General features: G+C 43.4%; 1 protein-coding gene across 2 annotated transcripts in view; it reads right to left on the bottom strand.

Moving 5' to 3' along the window:
• KLF7 (Kruppel like factor 7) overlaps positions 1-12694 on the bottom strand; it is an 84556-nt gene extending 71862 nt beyond the window's left edge. For both annotated transcript variants that reach the window (XM_032403665.1, XM_032403672.1), the window contains exon 1: positions 12124-12694. In XM_032403665.1, the coding sequence (XP_032259556.1) occupies positions 12124-12225 (102 nt within the window). In that variant the 5' untranslated portion in view covers positions 12226-12694. The remainder of the gene's footprint in view (positions 1-12123) is intronic.
• Between the last annotated feature and the right edge of the window lie 8112 nt (positions 12695-20806).

Raw genomic sequence — 20806 nt, 5'->3', positions numbered from 1 at the left:
GGAATATGTATGTAGAGAGAAGTTGTACAAAAAACAAAACAAAACAAAAAACACCTAAGTAATCAGAAAGTCAGATAGTTAAATTTGTAGTTAAATTTGTCACAATGGCCCTGGATTAGATATGGCAAATGGAGCTCCTGTCTTCCATTTTCCAGGCAGAAAAAGTGGGGTACTTAGAACCCTTACAGCTTGTTTTTTTAAAATACATTTTTTAAAGTTACATGTTCAAGTTTCCTTCTAGATACTTCTCAAGAGCAAGATAAGAAAATTCCTTTCCATTCCTGGTATTGGTTCATGTACAGTTAAAAAAAATTGAGTAAGTTTAGGACCTTCTTTTTAAATGAAATTCCAGGAAAAAGATCTCATTGATATGTTAAGTGGTGTGAAGACTTCCCAGGAAATCTCTGAAGTGGGGAGAAGGATGAGGACATTCTCCCTTGGGATAGCTGGAAGCAGGCTAGACAAAGAACTGGAAATGTTCTTTCCAGGAGCCCCCCTCCTGCCAGCCAATGGGACCCTCCTTCCCTGGTTTCTATGTATCAAAGAAATCACAAATACATACACTCCTCAGAAGAAGGGAATGCAGTCTGTGCACAGGGCTGGCATCTCTGAAATAAATCTCTCTATAGGTGCTGGGCTAAACCTTCAATACGAGGAAATAATCTTTGAGTTTTATAGCAGCATATGCATGATTCTCCCCCCTCCCCCATAAAACTCCCAACACGAACAACCACATCAAATTATTGCTTTTCAGAGGCCAATTCAAAAACGCCCTACTTTATCACAGAAAGAATATTCCTTGTGTATGTGAGTGCTTCCATGATGTCTTATTTGAAGGAGGAAAATGAAATAAAAATCCTATCTGAGATATTTATAGATCTCATAAAACCTGATTCACTCTCATAAGCTGCTGTAAGCTCAGGCATCAGGTAAGGCAGAAATGGCAGGTGTAGTAACCAGCACAGTATTATGTTATATATGCTTAATTCTGGCTCTTAAAAAAAAATAACCACATGCTGGAAAAACTTAAGAGAAGTAAGTCATAAGTAAGACTGGAGAGAAAGAAAGGGGAATGGGTTGGAAATGTGTATGAACAGGCCAGCCAAATTCCAACATGTCACATAGGCCCAGTTTCGGGGGACAATGGGTATTGCTAGTCTTTCCCCAGGTCTAAGTACAAGTGACTTCATAAGAGCTTCCCCTGTGGAATGGATAAAAGAATACCATGCCCAATGCCCAGACCTCTCTCTTGCCCTGCTTTCCATCGTTCACCTTGTCTTAGATCAGTGATACCATTTAGAAAAAGAGCATTGTGCCACTTTGCACTGCAACTGAGGAGAGGAAAAATAGTTGAAAATGGAGAAGAAATGAGCATTTGTTAAGTGGATGCTAAATGCCAGACAGTGGGCCAGAGAGCCAACATGCTTGCCCTTATGTAAGCATTACTAACTCCATTCCACAGATGATAGAATGAGGCCCAGAGATACTGTCTCAAGGTCTCAGCTCTGCCTTATTCCAAAACCTCCATGTAATTTGACTAACACCAAACACTGTGGCCTGAAGGAGATATAGCATAGTCCAGTCCTTTTATAGATGAGAAAACCAAGTCCCAGGAAGAAGACAGACCAGGGAACTGTTCAAATCCATACAGGTCCATTGGTTGCCAGGCCATGACCTTTAGCTTCTGCCCTGGTGTCTCCTATCTCACCAAGCATCAGTATAAGTGTTAAAATTTCAGAGTGTTGAGCAGACTGCCTACGTTTGGATCTTGGCTCAACCACTTCCAAGTTGTGTGACTTTAGGCGAGCCATTTAATACCTCCAACCTCAATGTCTCCATCTGTAAAATGGAGAAATGCAGAATCTGTATCTCACAGGGTTGGGAGGATTAAATAAAATGTTGCGTATAAGGAATTCAAATGAAATCATCTTCAGGGCATATTTGATATATATTAGATATTATTATAATGCTTATGATGATGACAGGAAGAGTCATCAAGTGGAAAGAGGGAAGAGGAAAGTGTGTTCCATGAACACTGGTCTTGCAACTCATTTCCTTTGCAGCTACGAAAAGACAACTTGCTTAATCTTCCTCTGCTTCAATTTTCTCACCTCCGAATGGGAAATTCTGTAATATCTGCCTGCTCCTTAGTTACAGAAAGAATGTGCTAATGACAAGAGACCATGAGCAAGACACCTGGAGCCCTTCTGAACGAACGCTTAATACAGATGCTTGTTAGACTCTCCCAAGCAAACAGGAAAATCCCCATCATGGAGGAAATGATCTCTTGGTCCATACTAAAAAAAACAAAACAAAACAAGAACCTTGATGTAGAGAGGCAAATGCACAGGTAAGGGCTGCACAATCTTAGAACACAGAAGTGAAGCCAGTGACTCAGTTTGCCGTTTAGCAGCGCGTCGGGTGGCTCACAGGAGAATCAGCCCCACATAGGGTCGCCTCGCAGCAGACCCCTTCTCCCACCAGAGGCAGGGCTCTATGAACAGGGTCTATAGTGGCCATCTGAACAAACACCGAAAGCTCAAAAGGTATGGGGTAGGGAGAATCTATTTCCATTCCTTTGTACGCTGACAAAATTTGCCGCCTCTCCAAAAATAAGAGCCAGCACTATGACCGCTCCATTGAATTACTGCTAACTGAGCTCCGGAAGGTGAGCCTGCGAGCAGGGTCAGGAGCAGGCAGGCACTCCCTTGCGCAGCAACTGCTCCACAGCTAATTGCCGTTTTCACAGCTGGGTTGAGCTTTCCAAAAGGCATCCTTCAACCCTCAGCTCTGAGCTCTTCTCATGATGTTCTTTCTTGCCAACCATACCCCCATCAAAGACAGTTTATAGATAAAAGGATGTAGCTACAGTACATACATTTTTGCAAACATCACAGTGTGAAATCGAGGCATGTCTAAGGCTTCTTTGTGAAGATCGCTGCATGCCACGGTCATTACCACAAGAGCTAAGCCTTCTACGGACAAGGAGGCAGCCTCCTTGCCTGAATGTCCTCAATGGCAATTCTTCCACAGTTTATTTTTGCTCCTCTTACGAGAAACATGGGTCCTTTGAAATCCTTTATAAACAGAGTCTACTTCCAAACAGTGAGGTCAGTAAGAAATATGGAGAGCTGCTACCTAATGCCTACCTGGCATCACCCAACAGATGTTCATGCATGCATCCATCCCTTTAAAACCACAGAGGAGGCTGAGGTAAGTGGAAAATCCTGGTCGAGGGCCTGCCGAGAATGAATCATTTGAAGCATGGCATGGCTGCAGTTGAATGCCCAACACCACAAAGGTACCAGAAACGGAATTTGACCAGGTTAAGCAAACCTCTAGTGGGTCACAGGAATGTGAGCCAAATGGGACTGCATTTGACACTTTAAGGCGAGGGAAAGCAAAACAAGAAGGATGAAACAACGCTTGGGCCATCGCTATTAACCACTGAGCTGGAGGAAGTACATCCACCAGCACTGTCCTGCTTTATGCTAAACCTCTGTTACACTTAGACTCCAAGTCACACTAGAAAGCAGGTATTTCCATATAAGCAGCAGGCATCTGCAATGCTGATATATCTGATATTAACTCTCCATAGTTTCATGGCTCAAAGCCTTGGCTGCATATTGGAATCACCTGGGAGCTTTAAGAAACACTGATGCCTGGATTCCACCCAAAGGGATACTGATTTGATTGGTCTGGGTGCAGCCATGCTTGAAAACCATTGCTGCAGACTTAGCCAAATCTTAACTCACCATCATATCATAATCCCTACATAGCAACTGAATGCCTACTGTGTGCAAGACTCTCTACGAACCTGAAGGGTTACGTACTAAAATGTATGGATTATCAAAATTATAACCAAAGCATCAACTCTGCTCTACATCAAACAACCTGACTGGAAAAACAAGTCAACAGGAAAAAAAGACAAGAAAAAGGAAGGAAGGAAGGAAGGAAGGAGGAAGGGAGGGAGAGAGAGAGAAAAATAAAGAAAGAAGAAAGAAAGAAAGAAAGAAAGAAAGAAAGAAAGAAAGAAAGAAAGAAAGAGGAAAGAAAGAGAAGCTCTACTACAAAACTAAAAAGCATCATGAAAAATTAAAAAGTTCTACACAAGAGTGTAGAAATAGTAGCAATTACTATCAGCCAAGAGAAAGGAAAGGAGTTTCCTGGAAGATGTGGCAACCATCTGAAAGTTAAAGGATGGGTAGAATTTGGACAAACGGAATCAGAGAAGAAGATGGAGGAAGAAGGAAAAAGCTGAAGGAAATGACAGAAATAAAGACCAAAGCAGGAAAAACACAGTGATCCAGTTTGGATGGCACTTACTGCACATAAAAGGGGGAAATGTGACAATTACCCAGGCCGAGCGGAACATCCTAGAACATCCTGACTCAGAAGTTTGGCCTCATTCTACGTGCAACAGGGAGACATCGAGAGCTTGAAAACATGGTGATGGAGGTAGAAAGTCAGTCCAGGGGCGGTGCCAGGGGCTGCCCTGGGGAATGGCAGAGGGAACAGGAAGGTGAAGGCCACGGTGAAGTAGTATAGGGCCCAAATCAGTGGGATTTGCACCTGATTGGATGCAAGGGAAGAGAGGAGCCAAAGATGACTAGAGCTTCAAACATAGATCACAAGAAGAAAGGTCATCTCAATAAAAGAAACCAGGCAGCCAAGAAAAGAGGAAAGACGTTGCGGAGTTCAAGCTTTGGGACACAGTCAGCTGAGGTGATCATGGGCCAATCCCAAAGCCTTTATTGTCAGTCCCATGTTTTCAATCCATCCCCACTTTGGGGGCCTGAAAGTCAGGAAAATATCTGCAGTTGGAGATGTAGGTTACAGCTCTGAGGAAATAAAGAAGTCTCCACTTGGAGAGGAAACTGCAGTTTCTAAGATTGCAGAGATGAAACAGATCAGTGAGATGAGTTCCCACAGAGAATTCTCACCATCATAGCTCCCCAAGATTGGGTAGAGACGGGCAAAAAATAACCAGGTAAAGGGGTGAAGAGCACCCCACATTTCCCTTCCTTAGGAGGTACACTGTGGACTTAGGCCCACTTCATCCCCAGTTATATTGTCCATCCCAACCCCCTACCGTATACATCATGTATCCTCCTTACTCCCACTCCACCTGTTATCACTGAAGTGACAGATCTTTTTAAAATAAAACTGAAGTTGTAATTGGGGTCTTTTGTTTGTTTTTTTCTTTTCAGGACAGTGTACATTTTCCAGGTTACCACACATTATTATAAAAGTGGGAAATGGATTCAATCATACTCATAAGGCTTTACCAAGATATTCAATAGCTTGGTTTAAGCCCCAGACAATTCCAAGATCCCATGTACTAGTAGTGTTCTAAGTAAAAAAGGGGATTTTCTTGTTCCCTTTAAGGGGAGGGAGGGAAAGAGAGAGGAGGTAAGAATGAGAAGTGACTCAAAGTATACTCAGAGGAGTGTAACCAACAGCAAGCAAACTGATGTGGGCATCCAAAAAGGGTCCTGAGTCCTGGAAGGACCATCAGTGTTAACAACAGCTATATGACCTTGGAAGGTTCAACGTCTCATCTGCTTTAACAACCACTTGGACCAACACTAGTGTTTTAGAACTGAAGAAACCAAGATCCTTTTCAGGATTTGAAATTCCGAGATTCTATGTTCTTAGGTTTAGTACAAGGCCTGGGGCCTGACTTTCAATATGACCCTCAGGAAATGTCCATAAACCCATATTCAGAAATAGATATCGCATGTGGCTCTACATTCATTATTCTAATTACTTCTAATCATTTCCGAATGACATGGATGCTGTTTCCTGGCCATTACGGACATGTGTATTCACACTGTATATTCATCTGCCCTAAAAGGGCCACCAGCCCCAACATGCCATCAGCTAAAAGAGCAACAGGACTTAGTAAATCTCAAGCAAGTTTTATAAACAAGGTTGTGGCCAAGTGGGTAAATACAGACAGGCACAGGTAAGTGTTCAAAAACTCACAGGACTTAAAATTTCTTTTCTTGGCAATTATGTTCTGATTCTGTATCACTTAATTTTGAACGTGCTTCCTCTCCCCTACTGGAGTCAAGCTTCCAGGGCAGAATCTACACCTGCATCACCCATAGAGTATTTTTGCACATAACCACAATTAAGGAATGAAGGATTTACTGTGAAGTACTTTCCATATTTCAACATAAACAAAGGAAATCTCACAAGGTGTGACCGACGGTCCCCACCAGCCCAATCACGTATGGTACCACTATGAGATCAGAAGTCACTCACGCCTTAAGCAGGCTGACACTAGGTCCATATGCCAAGGCTGCTGCTGACCCTTGGCTGTAATATCAATCGGCCACACGTGTGGTGGCGAGGGCTGCTAGAAGCCGCTCTAATGGAGGGAGAAATGGACACAATACACTTAGCAGGACACTTAGCAAGTTCTCTGTCACACCAAAATGCCAAGTGAGGAAAACAGAAAGGACTCAAGGCAGTAGAAATCATTCTCCACATCAGCAGCTGCAGATAAAGACAATCAAGATCACGACCATTTTTAGGTAAAAGCATGTGCTGGTAGTGGCAACGCTTCATGCACTTTGGGAACTCTTACACTACATCGAAAAAGGCTGGTTTTTCAGGTGGATGCTCTAGGGTGAGCACACAACGGAACGGGGTGGAGGAGTGTCTCTGAGCTTGCCCAGGTTACATGTAACATTACAGATGAGACCCTGTAAACTGTTCCATTGACTTTAAACCATTAGTAGTTGTAGAACTTCCTAATCACTGTATTTGGGAAGATTCAGCAGTTTGGATTAAAACATTTCTACTTGTTTATGCTAAGTAAGCATTCAGATGATTCAGGAAAACAAAGGGATTTATTTGTAGAGAGACTAACTCTCTGCCCCTCACTCTTCTGGCACCACTCAGGTTAAATTGGGGAGCTGTCCTAAACTTTCAGCAAATCCCAATTCCAACATACATGCTCACTGATATACTGAGTGAACCAGAATCACAGAGACGTTCTCTGCACTGGCCAGTTACAGGGTCCAGCATAGGGGAGGAAAAGAAAAAAAAAAAAAAAAAAAAAAACCCTTGCGCACTACTACAAACTGCAGAGATAGGGGGCATCAGCTTTTCCATCAACACGAGCCAGTGGGGGCTGGCCAGAGTAAATCGTATCCTTCTTTGCTCAATGGGCATGGAGTGATTCAAGAAGACTGCAATGCCTTCTTGTACTCAAAAAGTTAAAATCAGGAATCCTCTGAAGGGAGAAGAATCTGAAGATTTATAAGAGCGGCTACTAAAAGCCCCATTAGGACCCCCTCTAAACTCTTCCCATTTAAGCGGAGAGGCAAATAGCCCCCACTGGTATTTATATTTAGAATGGGCTGGAAGAGAGGAAGAGCCCACATCGGAGCACTGAAGGTCTCTGACATACCCATAACATAAATCATTTCAGGGTGAGGCTGTCACAGTGCATCTTCTGCTCTGCCCTTTAAATGGATTGGACCCCAACATCACATTCTCCTCAGGGTAGGGAGTGGGGGGGTGGGAGTTTCATGGAGAACAAAGAAGTCACCACTTCCTTTATCCCCCCACGAAAGACAGATGTAGTAAAAATATCTGCAGAGTAACATTCACTCACTTTAAAATACCGAACTGCAAACAGGTAGACGGAATGATAATGTTTGTGAGCCCCTAAATCTACAAAAAGATGTATCTATTAAAAAGAACATGGAAACGAGTCTATTAAAGAAAGGCTAAGTGTGTGATTGATTGCACTCACATGTGCTCTCATTTGTAAAGCCACATTTATTTAGTGATTGCATCCTTATATAGAAAATCTGAATAACGGGACAGTTCTCTCTTTTTTTTTTTTTTTTTTTTTTTTTTTTTTTTTCTACTTTTTTTTTAAAATTAAAAAAAGGGGCCTTTTTTTTTTTTTTTTTTTTTTTTTTTTTTTTTTCATCTACCAAGTCATTGTTTCAAATAAAAAAAAAGATTTATGGTAACTGAAGAGCACACAAATAACATACAAAAAAAAAAAAGCCAGCTATTTTATCCTTTCAGTGTGGTTAGCAAGGCTCCTTTGTGTCTACAAATTTCCCTGGGTGGTGCTGTTGCCAAGAAATTCTAATTCATGACAAGGTTTTCTGCAAATTGGGGACAGAGGCAAACCTGCAGATGCAGGGACCCTACAGTTTGCTTTGTCTTTCTGGCTGAGACAGCACCTGGCTGCTCAGGCCTATAGAAGGCAGGGCAAAGGCAAGATCACCAGAAAGAGGAAGAAGCGATGTAGCTCACAGAACAAATCCCATCCCTTGTATCATGAGGCTGTTCTTGGAAGGCAACCATTTTTGTAGGTTGTCCCCTAGAGATGCCTCATATCAAAGGCCTTGTAAAAAGCGTTCCAGGGTGCCTGAAACCAAGATGAAATTGCAGTGTTATGGGGACACTTTAGTTCGTACAGTAGCCAAGTATGCCATTAGTTTAAAACAATGGGGGAATGGGGGAGGAGGGAGGAATGTTCTATGATTTATTTATTTGTTTCCAGTAGCAGTGGAAAATTTTCTCTGAGCAAAAAGGAGGCCTGAAACTGACCCCATCTGCCAATTATGAATCAGCATTAACAACAAGCATAATTCTGTAAGAGTTTTCAAGTAACCATGCCATGCTCCTCAATGGCATGCAGCAAAGCTGCGTGCAAATAAGACTCAGAACTTCATTACTTGACCTGCACTCGTGAAAAGAGCAGACTAGGTATACAAAATCTATCCAAATTCTAAGAATTTGTAGCTTCTTGGAGAAAAATAACCAAGGGTATCATATCAAATTCTTTTTATTTTCCAAGTCAGCAGTGGGTCCAGAAAAATCACAATTTCTACTGGCAACAAAACTCATGAACGTGTTTCCCTTTATCCATCATCAAGTGGCACCCTATAAACTACTCCGGCTTTTGTCCTACGTTTGACTTTTTCCTACTTTTGCTCAGACAGCTCTTGGAAAATTTCCTGCAAGTTTCCGAAGAACTTAAGGCTGGTAGCCTTAAGAGTTGTGCGTCAGCTGAATTCCATAAAATAATAGACCACATAAGCACAGTGTAATTTACAGTTATATGACAGGCAGAGATGATGTTACTTGGGCCAAGTGCTTAAGTATGCAGTCAGAGCCCAGGAATGGAGAGCTGTTAATGTAAGATGTCCATCTGGATTTTAAAATTACATCGGCAATGGTTTTCAGAGTTGGAGCTGTATGTTGCGAAAGACGTCACTGCCTGAAAGCCCAATGTCAAAATGACGACCCCCGTGACAGGAGGACCATCCCAAGCTCACTGACTGTTACGCAGGACAATTACCCCAGGCCACAGTTTAAAATAAAATCCCCAAAGAGTCCATCCTTAATTTTCAAATGCACAGATGTTCTTGGGTTTATCAACCAAGCCACTCTTTCTCTACAAACCAAATCAGATTATTGGAATCTCTGTATTTTGCTCATCTCCTCAAGGCCAGGTACACTGTTCACTTTCAGAGAACATCTAATAATTGCTCCTCATCTGACCTCTAAAATCTGATTACCCCAGAGCATCAGGAAACTTCCTCCTGTCTGGGGGTTCTTTGTAGCAATCTTCTTAAGCCATTTTGAGCAAAGGAGTCTCAAAATTTCACCATCTGATGGTTGACTTGGTCCTGTCAGTTGCATGTAACCATCCCCCCTCCTTACACTCAGAAGCGGGGGGTGGGGGGGGGCAGCGGGAGAGGGAGGAAGGAAGAGATGGAGGTTGGAGGTTTTGTCATCAGCTTGAACTTAGAGTCTCAGTCACCTTTCAAGAGCGCGGTTGTGACTACAGAGCCCGGAGCAGAAAGCTCCTTGGAGTGATGTCTTATTTAGGAGTGCTTCCCCACAACTTATGTTTCAGTGTGACTGTGAGCATGCCTCTCAAATAGCTTGGCAAAGGGTTTTAAGGTAAGAGTAGTTGCCAGTTGGGGAGGGTGAAGGCAAGAAGTAAGGAGGGAGGTGTGGGGAAGTGGGGGCTGAGATTCCTTGGCCTGCAGATAGAAACTAAGCTAGAGGTTCCTTGATGGAGGCAAGTAGAGAGGAGGAGGGGAAAGGAAAAGCACAGGAGGCTTCGGAGGAAACAATAGATCTAATACATCCCTAATTATCAAACCAGTGATGTTTCTTTACAGATCCAGACTCTCTCCTGGATGGTCTAACCAGATCTAGAAAAGCAGGTTTCCTCTGGAGAGGCCTTCCCCAAAAGCAGGCTTTACTACTGTGAAAACTTGAACCAAAACAAAGTTGTGTGATTCATCAGGAGGGAACGCTGTAACAAATAAAGCCAACTTTCTTCCCTCCAACACTGCTTAACAGTTAGTCACAAACAAGGGCTGCCTTGGGCAGGCTGACTAAATCAACAGATTCCCTACCCTAACCTGTCTAGACAGTTGTTAATACGCAACCAGTTTGACACCAGTGGGCTGACAATGTGAAATGAAAGCTATTTCAGAAAATGAAATTCTAGCAACATTTTGGCTTCATTAGCATGTGAAATAAAAGGAGGAAAAGATCTAGTGAGACCCTTCATGAGACAGTCTCATTAGGGATGGGGAAAGGATGCACTGAAGAAATGCCTTGCACTAAGAACGCGTGAACTGTGTGTGCACTCAGACACAAAGTCGAGGGTCTCTGCCAGCATCCTTGGGCAGCAACGGATGGTGGCCACACAGACAGCAGAGGCCAGCACCCGGAGGAAAACTCACCGCCTCTAATCAGGGGAGAAGAGCAACTAGTAACAAAGGTACAGTCAGAGGATCAGCTTTGCCACTCTGCTCCCTATACCCAAAGCCAAACCTCACTCGCTAAAGCAGCAACTGTTACATCCCAGCCTCAAGCTGGCAAATCCCGCTTTGGATCCTGGCAGAAGAAATTCAGCCGTTCATTAGCCTTAACAAGCTGCTGTCACTGAGCGAAGTTACATGAGCAGCCACACACCAAGCCTCTCGCAGTCCTCCCCAAGGGCAGGCTGGTTTCTTCAAGACGGACTGTGCGAGTTCACACTTCCGATGTGCAAATCCAGACTGTCTTCTTGGACGTTCCATGGTGCACACTGGAGTATTTTTAAAGAATACCCATACCCCCCTGCCCCCCACCCACCATCTTTCCTGCAGTGTGTCCCTTCAGCAGTTCCTAATCCTTGCTGAGAAAATGACTGTTTCCGCAGCAGATCTAGCACTTTCCACTGACCAGCACTTTCTTTATTCGACTTCATAAAGCCCAGTGAACTTGTCACCAGACCCACTTTGCCCTCAGTGGGACGCCTAGCCAACTTGGCATCAGTGCCCTTCAGCATCAGAGGAGTTTCTTAACTAGTCCTCTAAGACAAAGTCAGAGGCATGGACGCACACACCACCCTTTGTCAGAGGCTGTGTGCCTTCTAACCAGGGAGGGACCCCAAACAAAAAAGAGAAACAAGGACACATATAGAGGCATTGCGCTGGGGAAATCTACAATGCATGGTCAGCGTTAGATAGATATATCTTCCCTTCCTCCTCCTAGATATCCTTGAGTATCTTTTGTCACTGGGCTCCTCTCCCTTCTGCCCACCTTCTCATCTCAAAATCAAGTTTCTATCTTTTATTGTCACGCGCTAATTACTGGGAAAACACTCCTACCTCCTGACCCCCATCTGACGGTCTTCAGCACCAGTTGAAAGAACTGAACCTGATTTAACGTACCAAGTAGGTAGAGCTCAGGCATGTAGGGACGCAGTATCCTGTCATCAGTAGCTCATAAAGCCCCAAACCACCTTCCCACCCGGTTCCCCCGAACCCCAGAAGTTACGCAGGTCTGTGCTGGGGACAGTGAGCCCGACAACGTGTGCGCAAGGATGTGTGTTGGTGACTGAAACGCAGGCAGCTCAGACCGGCTGCTCAGCTCAGCACACTAAGGGGTTAGAGGGTGGGTGGAGAGGTAAGCGCAGATGACTGTTTCCGAAAACATTTTAAACAACAAACAGCCAAAAAAAGGGGGGGGGGATAAAACAAACAAACAAAAAATTCAACCCCAAGCCCACACCAACGCAGCCCCTGCGTCTCCGCCGCCACCACACGATTTACACAAGTAATTTAAATCATTCACCTGCTGCCAGGTCTCCTCCAGGGATGGCAAAGCTGAGAAGTAGCCGGTGTCGTGGACAAGTTGTAGCTCCTGGAATATACTATAACTAGCCAACACGTCCATGCTGCTGCTGCCGGGCAAAACGGGAGGAGAAACCCTCCCCCGAACACAGTTGGGTCTGTTTGTTTGTCAGTCTGTCTGGCTCACCCCCCAAGAAGGCAGACATCCAGTGGCCCTTTTGTTTTGTTTTGTTTCAGTCAACTAAAAAGGAAAAAAAAAATCAATGCAGGAGAGAGGAAGAGAGGAGGTGAGAGAGGAGAGAGTGAGTGGGGTGGATGGAGAGAGGCATCCAGCATGTACAAGTGCAGACGGCTGCCAGGAAAAGGGGACTTCTCCACGGGAGTAACAATTCCCTTCCAGGGCTCTAATCACTCCAGCTCGTGGATCAGGAAGGGGGATGCAAACTCACTGACACGAAGCTGCCATCTATTTCTGCAGCGCTGTTCGCTCCTAATGCAATCTTTGCTCTTTATTTTGGGAGGTTGCATTTTTTTTTTTTCTCGCGATCGCTTCTCTCCCCCCCTTCCCTTCCCTCCCCACCCCCCACCCCATCCTTGCTAGTTTGTAGTCTCTCCCCCCCTCCTTTTCTCCTCCTCCTGCTCTTCCCCCTCCCCAAACTCCCCCCTCCGCCCGGCTCTCCGCGCAGCCGTGGGATCTCGGAGGAGGGCGTCCATTAGGCCGCGTGTGACCATGTAAGGTAAACAGGGGGCTCATGAAGTCACTGAGGACCAATGGGGAGCGCGGAGCGGGGTCCGGGGCGGGGCTTGGCTCTGGCGGCGAGCGCGGATTGGCAGACTGCGGATCTCCCTGCTGCCTTACAAGGCGGCGCGAGGCGAGCTATTTTTAGAGGGCTATATAAGGGGGCTGAGGCGGCTGCGCGGCGGCCGGGGAGCGCGAGCGCGAGCGCGAGCGCAAGCGCAAGGGACGGGGAGGGCCGCGGCGACACTCACGCCGGCTCCTGGGACGCCGAGGCGGCCGGGCTTGGGCCGAGCGCCGGCCTCCGACCCTCGCTCCGATGCCTGGTGGAGGCCCGGGCGCCCGGAGCTTGCGTCCCTCGGAGGGGCGGGGTCGCGTGTCGCCGTCCTGGCGGGGACGCGGCCGGTCTGGAGGTGAAAGTCCAGACTGCGGGGTTAGGATGCCTCCTGGAGGAGGAGCGGGGCGGGAGCCCGGCGGAGCCGCCGTCGGGGGTGGGGGAGGAGGCACTGACACTTCCCACTCTGCCTCGCTCCGGGGCCCGGGGGTGGAGAGCCGGGAGGGAGAGGCGGGCAAAGGAGGGCCTCACTTACTAACAAATAAACCGAGAAAAAAAAGAAAAAGTCACCAAAAGCCCCTTCACAAAATGCCCACAGGCTGCCAGGGCGCAGGAAGAAGCGCCCGAGGAGGAAGTGGCACACAATGGAACCGAACAAAGGGGAGCGGCGCCGAGAGAGCGACCTGCGCCCCCCCCTCCAACGCGCGCGGCGCGCAGTCCCCGCCCCGCCAGCGCCCGGGTGCGCGCCACCACCCGCCAGCCCTGCGCTGGGACCCCGCGCGGGCGGCCGCGCCGGGAGGCAGTCTCCCAGTTAGAGTTGATCGAAAAGGGACGTTTCGCTGGAGTGCGAGTCGGAGAGAACGGAAGGCGCCCGGGTAGACTCGGGGCGCAGGCAGAAGCCGGCAGCTTATTGGGGAGGGAGGGGGGCTCAAACCTGAGGCTCCCCAAGTGGCTGCCGAGCTGCGGTGGTGAGGGGCGGAACCGGATCGGACTCTGGAGCTGGCATAGAGAAATACATAGACAGATACTCTTATCTCTTAGATGAAAACCTTGCACAACGCACTTTTTTTTTTTCTTCCTTTTTTAGGGTCGACCAGTTGTGTGCTTGACCTTATGTGGTTAGTGTCATTCAAGTTTCCCCAAAATGCTCTGTGAGCTGAGCTTACATTTTTGGAATGACTGCAGAATTCGGTACTTACTCAGATGAGAAACTTAATTCTACCCGTAATGAAAGAAACACATCGACCTTAATCGCCCTTCTCAGCTTTCCCTCCTTCTGAGTATGTGGGATTCCATATCATAATATTTGCAAAATTCTGCCTTATAGAACGAGCACAATTCGAAATCAGTACTTGCCAGGGGAAATTAAGAAGGAATTACTGGGTTTGAGGAAAGTCTAGTTTATTTACTTTGTGATGTCTGGAATTCTGATGGTCAGATCTACAGCATCCATTGTAGGAATCTAACTGGCATATTTGCTGGAGTTTATGTGCATGGGATGTGCAAAGATGTTAGTGCGTTTAATATTATGTAAGCGCATTTGTGGTGCTAGGGGATAAATGGTATAAAAAGGTTAAACGTCATACATGAACAAGGTGATATCATGCTAGCACACATATGTGTTAGCACCAGTATGAGAAGGCCTCTCTTTGAAAGGCCAGATGGGCCTTTCCCAGAAGTAGAAAACCACTTAGAACCATCATATCCCAATTAATGCATTAACTTGATCCTTATGGTCACTGGTGCTGATGCTTACTCGCCATGTGACTTTGAGCTTATTGGCTCAGACCCTCTAATTATCCATCTCAGAAATATAAAGAGTGGTATCTGCCTTGCCTGGTTGTTATGAAGAATCAAAGTAACATTTGTAACTCACCTAGCATTGTATATGGGTCTATTAGGTAGGTACTAAATGTTAGCCATCATTATCTCCTGGTTTTAGCTAAGTAAACTAAATAATATATCTGAGCTAATCAGACCCACGGGGGGACATACCAGAGTCTTAGAGAAAGAGGAGAGGTAGAAGCCCTTTGCCAATTTGTAATAAGTATTACAAATGTAATGTTCCTATTGTGTGGGGGGAGGAGAGAAGGGGGGGATGGGGAAGAGACCATCGAAAAGCCCTGGTGTAGAAAACAAGTTCTTGAGTGAATAGGAAAGGAAAGGAACTTAAACAGGGAACTCAAGAGGCAGAAGGCAAGGCAAAGCCAAAGCATATAATTTGATGTTTGAACTCAAGTGAACTTAATTTCTGTTTTTTGTGTTACACCATTACCATTTTTGAACAAAATATGACATTCTTGTTAACTTGTAAGTCTGAAGATTTTACAGATAATAGTTAACTAGTTAAACACTTCCAGTGTGCCAGGCTGTGTGGGCACATAAACGTTTTTTATACTCAATGTCTCGTTTCACCCTCATGACAACCTGAGATAGGTACTTTTGTTACCTCCAGCTTTATGGATGAGAATACCCAGGCTTAGAAATATTAAGTTGGTCAAGGTCACACAACTAGGATGCAGCTGAGCAGGGGTTCAAATCCAGAAGCATGTGACTTTCAAGACTGTGCTTTGCATGGGGATCTCTGTGTGGGGAAAGCCTTTAAGTTTCTTGTTTTAAGTCAAGATTTGTTTATAAAAATGCTTGGGTGTGGAAAAGGGGTCTTCCTTTGAGGTTTTTCTCCATGTAAATGTCATTCATCCAACTTAAAGAAGAACTCAACCAAAATCTTACAATATAAATCCTGAAGACCTCATTTTGACATTTTTCAAAGCTTTATAGAATATTTTAGAATTCTTTCAAAGAGATTTATGCAATGAGGCACTCCTAAAGTCACATTTTCAATATCAGTCATATTTAGCTACTTTTTATAGCCGAAAGACCCCAGGTTCTCATTGCAAAACACATGCAAAGAATCTGAATGTACAAAATAATCAACAAATTAAGATCACAAGGGAAATTTGGCAGTTAGACAAACCAAAAATAAACAGCATGGCTTTAAGTACCACATATTGAATGCCTTCTCTGTACCTGGCATTTTGTACATGTTCTCATCTGGTCTTCACCACAATCTTGAGACGGAGTGATCATTGCTCCATTTTCACAGATGAAGGTATCAAAGTTCAGAGAGGGCACACAATTTGCCCATTACCGTAAGTCTGTTAAGTGGCAGAAGCAGATTCAAATATAAGTCTGAATCCAAGATGACTCCAAAGTCTGTGTCCTCTGCATATGTTACCTTATAAGACACTAATATTACTTTTAATAATATCACCCTTTGGAAGTTATCCCATAGGAAATACCTAAGAGTAAATAATGCTAACACCTCCTCCCCCGGCAAAACTAAGAAATGGAACTATTTTATGAACAACATAGTAAAAATGTAATATGTAAATAGATACAACCAAGACATCAGATTGTTTCTACTAGAAAAGTCTGATTCATTAGTACAGGAAGTCCTGATTAGCACTGTGTGATTAGCACTGTTAAAGCCTCCTTAAAATAAATCTATTTAAAACAGGGACTAAATTTCAGAGCAATTGGTGAAAAGTGGACTTTATTTGAAAATAAAACTCAATGTTATTAAAATACATTTAGTCTATCTTTTATGGAACAAAATTTATGTTGTAAGTCCAACTGTGTGCTAATTATGGAATGAATAAACAATAAACTAAGAAGATTATTGTTGGCTTTTTTTTTTTTTAACAAATGTGAAGCACCTTACAACATGCTCTATTTCATATTTGACTTTTACGCCATAATCAAAAAGAGGGTTGTTTGGTAAAAATGTTTGAGGGCTTCATCAGTTTTCCCAGGGGTCTCATTTGTTTTTTTAATTTTCAAAGTATTTTCTTCTCTTCTTCTGAAGCATCAATATAGTCCTCATCCCTGTTGATTTTACTTTCACTTGTTTGTTTAACTCTATAGACCCTCATTTGCCAGTTGCTTTACCAACTTCACTCTCATTGATACCATGAAACCTTACACCTTTTGCAAGATTTGCAATTTCACTTTGCAATAGAACTGAATTTATTTGCATTGGATTATAAATGTTTACCACCATGGGGAGTGGAGGAGGGGAGTCTAATGTTTAAAAGATGTTTGAACGGTAACTAATTTGTAAGTGGTCATATCATTAATAAATATTTTCATCTACTTATGACTTTTGCTTCCCTTCACAATCTCACTACAGTGAAAGAAGTGTGAACTTAGGGAGCATGCTTTGATGATATCACAGAAAACAAGCATGTCAGAGAGGTGGAGGTTAGTAAACAAGACTGAGAGACACAATTTGAATCTGGAAGAAAAAGTATGTGGCCATATGTGTCATTCAATGAATGATGTACATATGTATGTACATATAACCAGAGAGTTGTTTCATGCTTGAAAAAAAAAAAAAGGCACCTTCATCAGGCCTCTCATGTCCTGGATAAAATATTCCTCGAGGATAGACATCTCCTTTTGTTTTCATTCTGTACTCACTTTCTGCTCATAATTTGGTTTCCCACTTGTTCTGCCTGCAGGGAAAGAATGTACTGGCTACCACCACAGGAGCCTGGTGCTCATTGTGACAATTTTGGTTGTTTTGTCAATACAAAGACATTTTAGTTATAATTGTATTTTTTGTGAGTACAGTTAGCATCGGTCTGGCTCCCTGGATGTGTTCAATATGGAGACTCTGACATGTTGAGGTTTCTGGACATGATGGAAAGAAAGAAAGAAAAGAAAAGAAAAGAGAAAAAGGAAGGAAGGAAAGAAGGAAGGAAGGAAGGAAGGAACTAAGGAAGGAACTAAGGAAGGAAGGAAGAAAGAGAAAGAGATCTTTGTCTTAATGAATTAACCAAAAACTCTTGGCAGGTAGTTTACTGATCTCCAGAAAACATGCCAATCTTGGTGTTGGCTTTTCAGAATTCTTTAGGTATATTATAGCTTAATAAAAACAAAATGTTTGTTTTTAATGAAATGTTAAAGCCAACCCTGAATGTTGAATTCTTCATCGTATTGGGTCATACCAACAGGGTAAAGAGGGGACCTAAGATGCATTGCTGGTGGTGGGCATGTTGCTCTGACTCAAGTGGTCCATTGCTTAACAAAAATTGACTTATCGTAGTGATAAAGGTAAGGAAATCAAAAATTTCTTTAAAAGTTTACTGTCAAGAATGTCCTGCCCAGAGTTTAGAATTGGACATTTAATGTTATTATGACCTATAGTACATAATTCCTATGGAGATTAATATCTGTAATCATTTTCCCAGCTTGAGCTACCAGCACTTAGAAGTGTCAATATCCGGGGCGCCTGGGTAGCTCAGTCATTAAGTGTCTGCCTTTGGCTCAGGTCATGATCCCAGGGTCCTGGGACTGAGCCCCATATCAGGCTCCCTGCTCAAAGGGAAGGCTGCTTCTCCCTCTCCCACTCACCCTTCTTGTGTCCCCTCTCTCACTGTCTCTCTCTCTCTCTGTCAAATAAATAAATAAAATCTTTATTAAAAAAAAGTGTCAGTATCCTCTAATGAAGAACAAAATCAATTTCAGCTATTCAACATATATTATGCAAAACATTCATTCATATATATTATGCAGAACATTTGGTCATTTAACATTATGCAGAGTGCATACATTGAAAACAGAAGTATAAACAAAGACACATTACCAACGTTAGTAGTATTATATCTCAGAAGTTTGAAAAGGCATTGGAAATATCTAGTCCAACCTTCACAGACCCACTGCTTCCTTCTGCAACATTCCTTCCAGGAGATGCCCAATTGCTCCGATGATGGGGAAATCCCAGCAGGTCCTGGGATAAACCACTGTGACCGACCCTAGCTCATTTTCCTCATCTAAGAATAGCTTCACAAGGTACTCAGGGGGTTCTGGACAAAGATTTTGGGAAAGAGGCCAGCAGAAGATGAGAAAAGATTTTTAAATAATAAAAAGAATTCCTTTGGCTATGTAATGATAGAAATGCCAAGACAGTTGTGAAGCTAGTGAGAAATTAAGTTGCTAATGTTTTAGGGATTATTACCCTTTACAGCATGTGAGGCACAGTTTGTAGAATTGTGTGATATTTCATCCTGAGTATTTTTTTGTTGTTGGGCCATGTTGAATTAGCCCAGCTTTGCTATTAATATATTATATATCACTGTCAATGTTTTATCAGAATATTATCATTTTTTTTTTAAACATGCCATTTCCAAAGGGTCTGGTACACACTTAATGGGATTTAACAGCAGAATGCATCTCAAATTTTGTAATGGAAATCAATGGGAAAATAGGATAGATTTGGTAGAAAGTCTCTGTGCCACAAACTTTGCTGACAGTGACCATTCCTTTAAGTGAGAGATACCTATTCCACAAGTGCCCAATGATGAGTTTTTATGTGTATGATAGATCTGGATAGTTGGGAAGATTAATAATGTCAGCAGCAGCAGTTTTTTTGCTGACTGGTTGCTCATTTGAATGGTTAGAAGAGTCCACTGAGTCACAGTGTTTAATACTGGTTACTGCTCTTCTCAGGAGTGAGAAAGGCAAATGCCTGGCCTTCCATTTAGGTGATCTAAATGGGGGGTTGGGGGGTTTGCTTCAGTGTCCCCCACAGCTTCACATCCCTCTGCCAACTCTCAGCTCTCCCTACTGTTCTGCAAGACTCACAGACCGTTCTAAGCAAATGTGGTCATGTTTTACAAGGAGTCATTTCATCTTGGCCTCTCCCAGGCTGGGTCCCATATATGACATGCTCTTCTGCTTTGCTTCAGTTTTTGATCATTACTGGGGAAGGTGGGGCAATCCCACCGATGAAGGCAATGTAAGTCTGAGAGGTTCACTCCCTCCACCCAACGTGTCCAAATGTGAAATTCTACCCAGCTCTCTTCGTGCCACACATTAATCTGTCCTTTGCTTTTCTGCAATATCGATTCTTGAGTGGTGAAGTTTGTCTGTGTTAAACTGATCCTGAGTGTATTTGTCCTTTCCACATGTTCATGTACATTGGTGCCCTTTTGAGATGAGACATTTCCAGGGAATATTTGTCTGATCACCCTACAGAGAATCTAGTATCTGTTATAGTACACATAAACTTTTTAAAGCCCAACTTAAAAGAGATCACATAAAATGTTTTTAGTAAAATTTAAAAATAATATTACTCTTTCTCCAGTATTGTTTGGACACTGTATTGTTTGTCCTGGCTTCTGTTAGGTTAGCCCAAATAGGAGGAAATAGCATTACCTCAAATGATGTCAAATGTGGTTAAAGGAAAATAGAAGATCTAAGGCACTTAGCAAAAAAGTGTCTGTAATTAAAATTACCAACATCTACATGAAGTACATGAGAGACATTGTCAAAGAACCCACTTCACAGAGTGATTTGGAGATAGTGTGTATATATATATATTTTTAAGATGTATTTATTTATTTAAGAGACAGAGAGAGAGAGAGAGCACACGAGGGGTGAGGGAAGAGCAGAGGGAGAAGGACAAGCAAACTCCATGCTGAGAGCAGAGCCCAACACAGGGCTCAATCCCACAACCCTGAGATCATGACCTGAGCTGAAACCAAGAGTCAGACGCTCAACCAACTGAGCCACCCAGGTGCCCCAGAGATAATATATTTTTTAAAATAAGGTACTATCAGGGAACAGTGGCTATTACATTCATTACATTTAAGAGAGACTGTAATCTTGAATATTGTAACATTTCACAAAGTGATGTAATAACAGACTTTTCTGGGAACTAGTAACAACTTTAACAAAGGAAAGCTGGAGAACAAGAATTTGTTAAATTTCAGTTTCTTCCACACTAACCTGGAATAAAGAATGTCCTGATGCTAAATGGCCTTTAAAGATCACCTAGACAGAATAGAAAGAGATCTATGTTAGCGACTTGAAAGTAAGTATTTGGCA

The sequence above is a fragment of the Phoca vitulina genome, unplaced genomic scaffold (genome assembly GCF_004348235.1).
Source record: "Phoca vitulina isolate PV1807 unplaced genomic scaffold, GSC_HSeal_1.0 scaffold1, whole genome shotgun sequence".
Lineage (NCBI taxonomy): Eukaryota > Metazoa > Chordata > Mammalia > Carnivora > Phocidae > Phoca > Phoca vitulina.
Note: the sequence above shows the minus strand (reverse complement) of the source record. Positions and strands in the feature narration are given on the sequence as shown.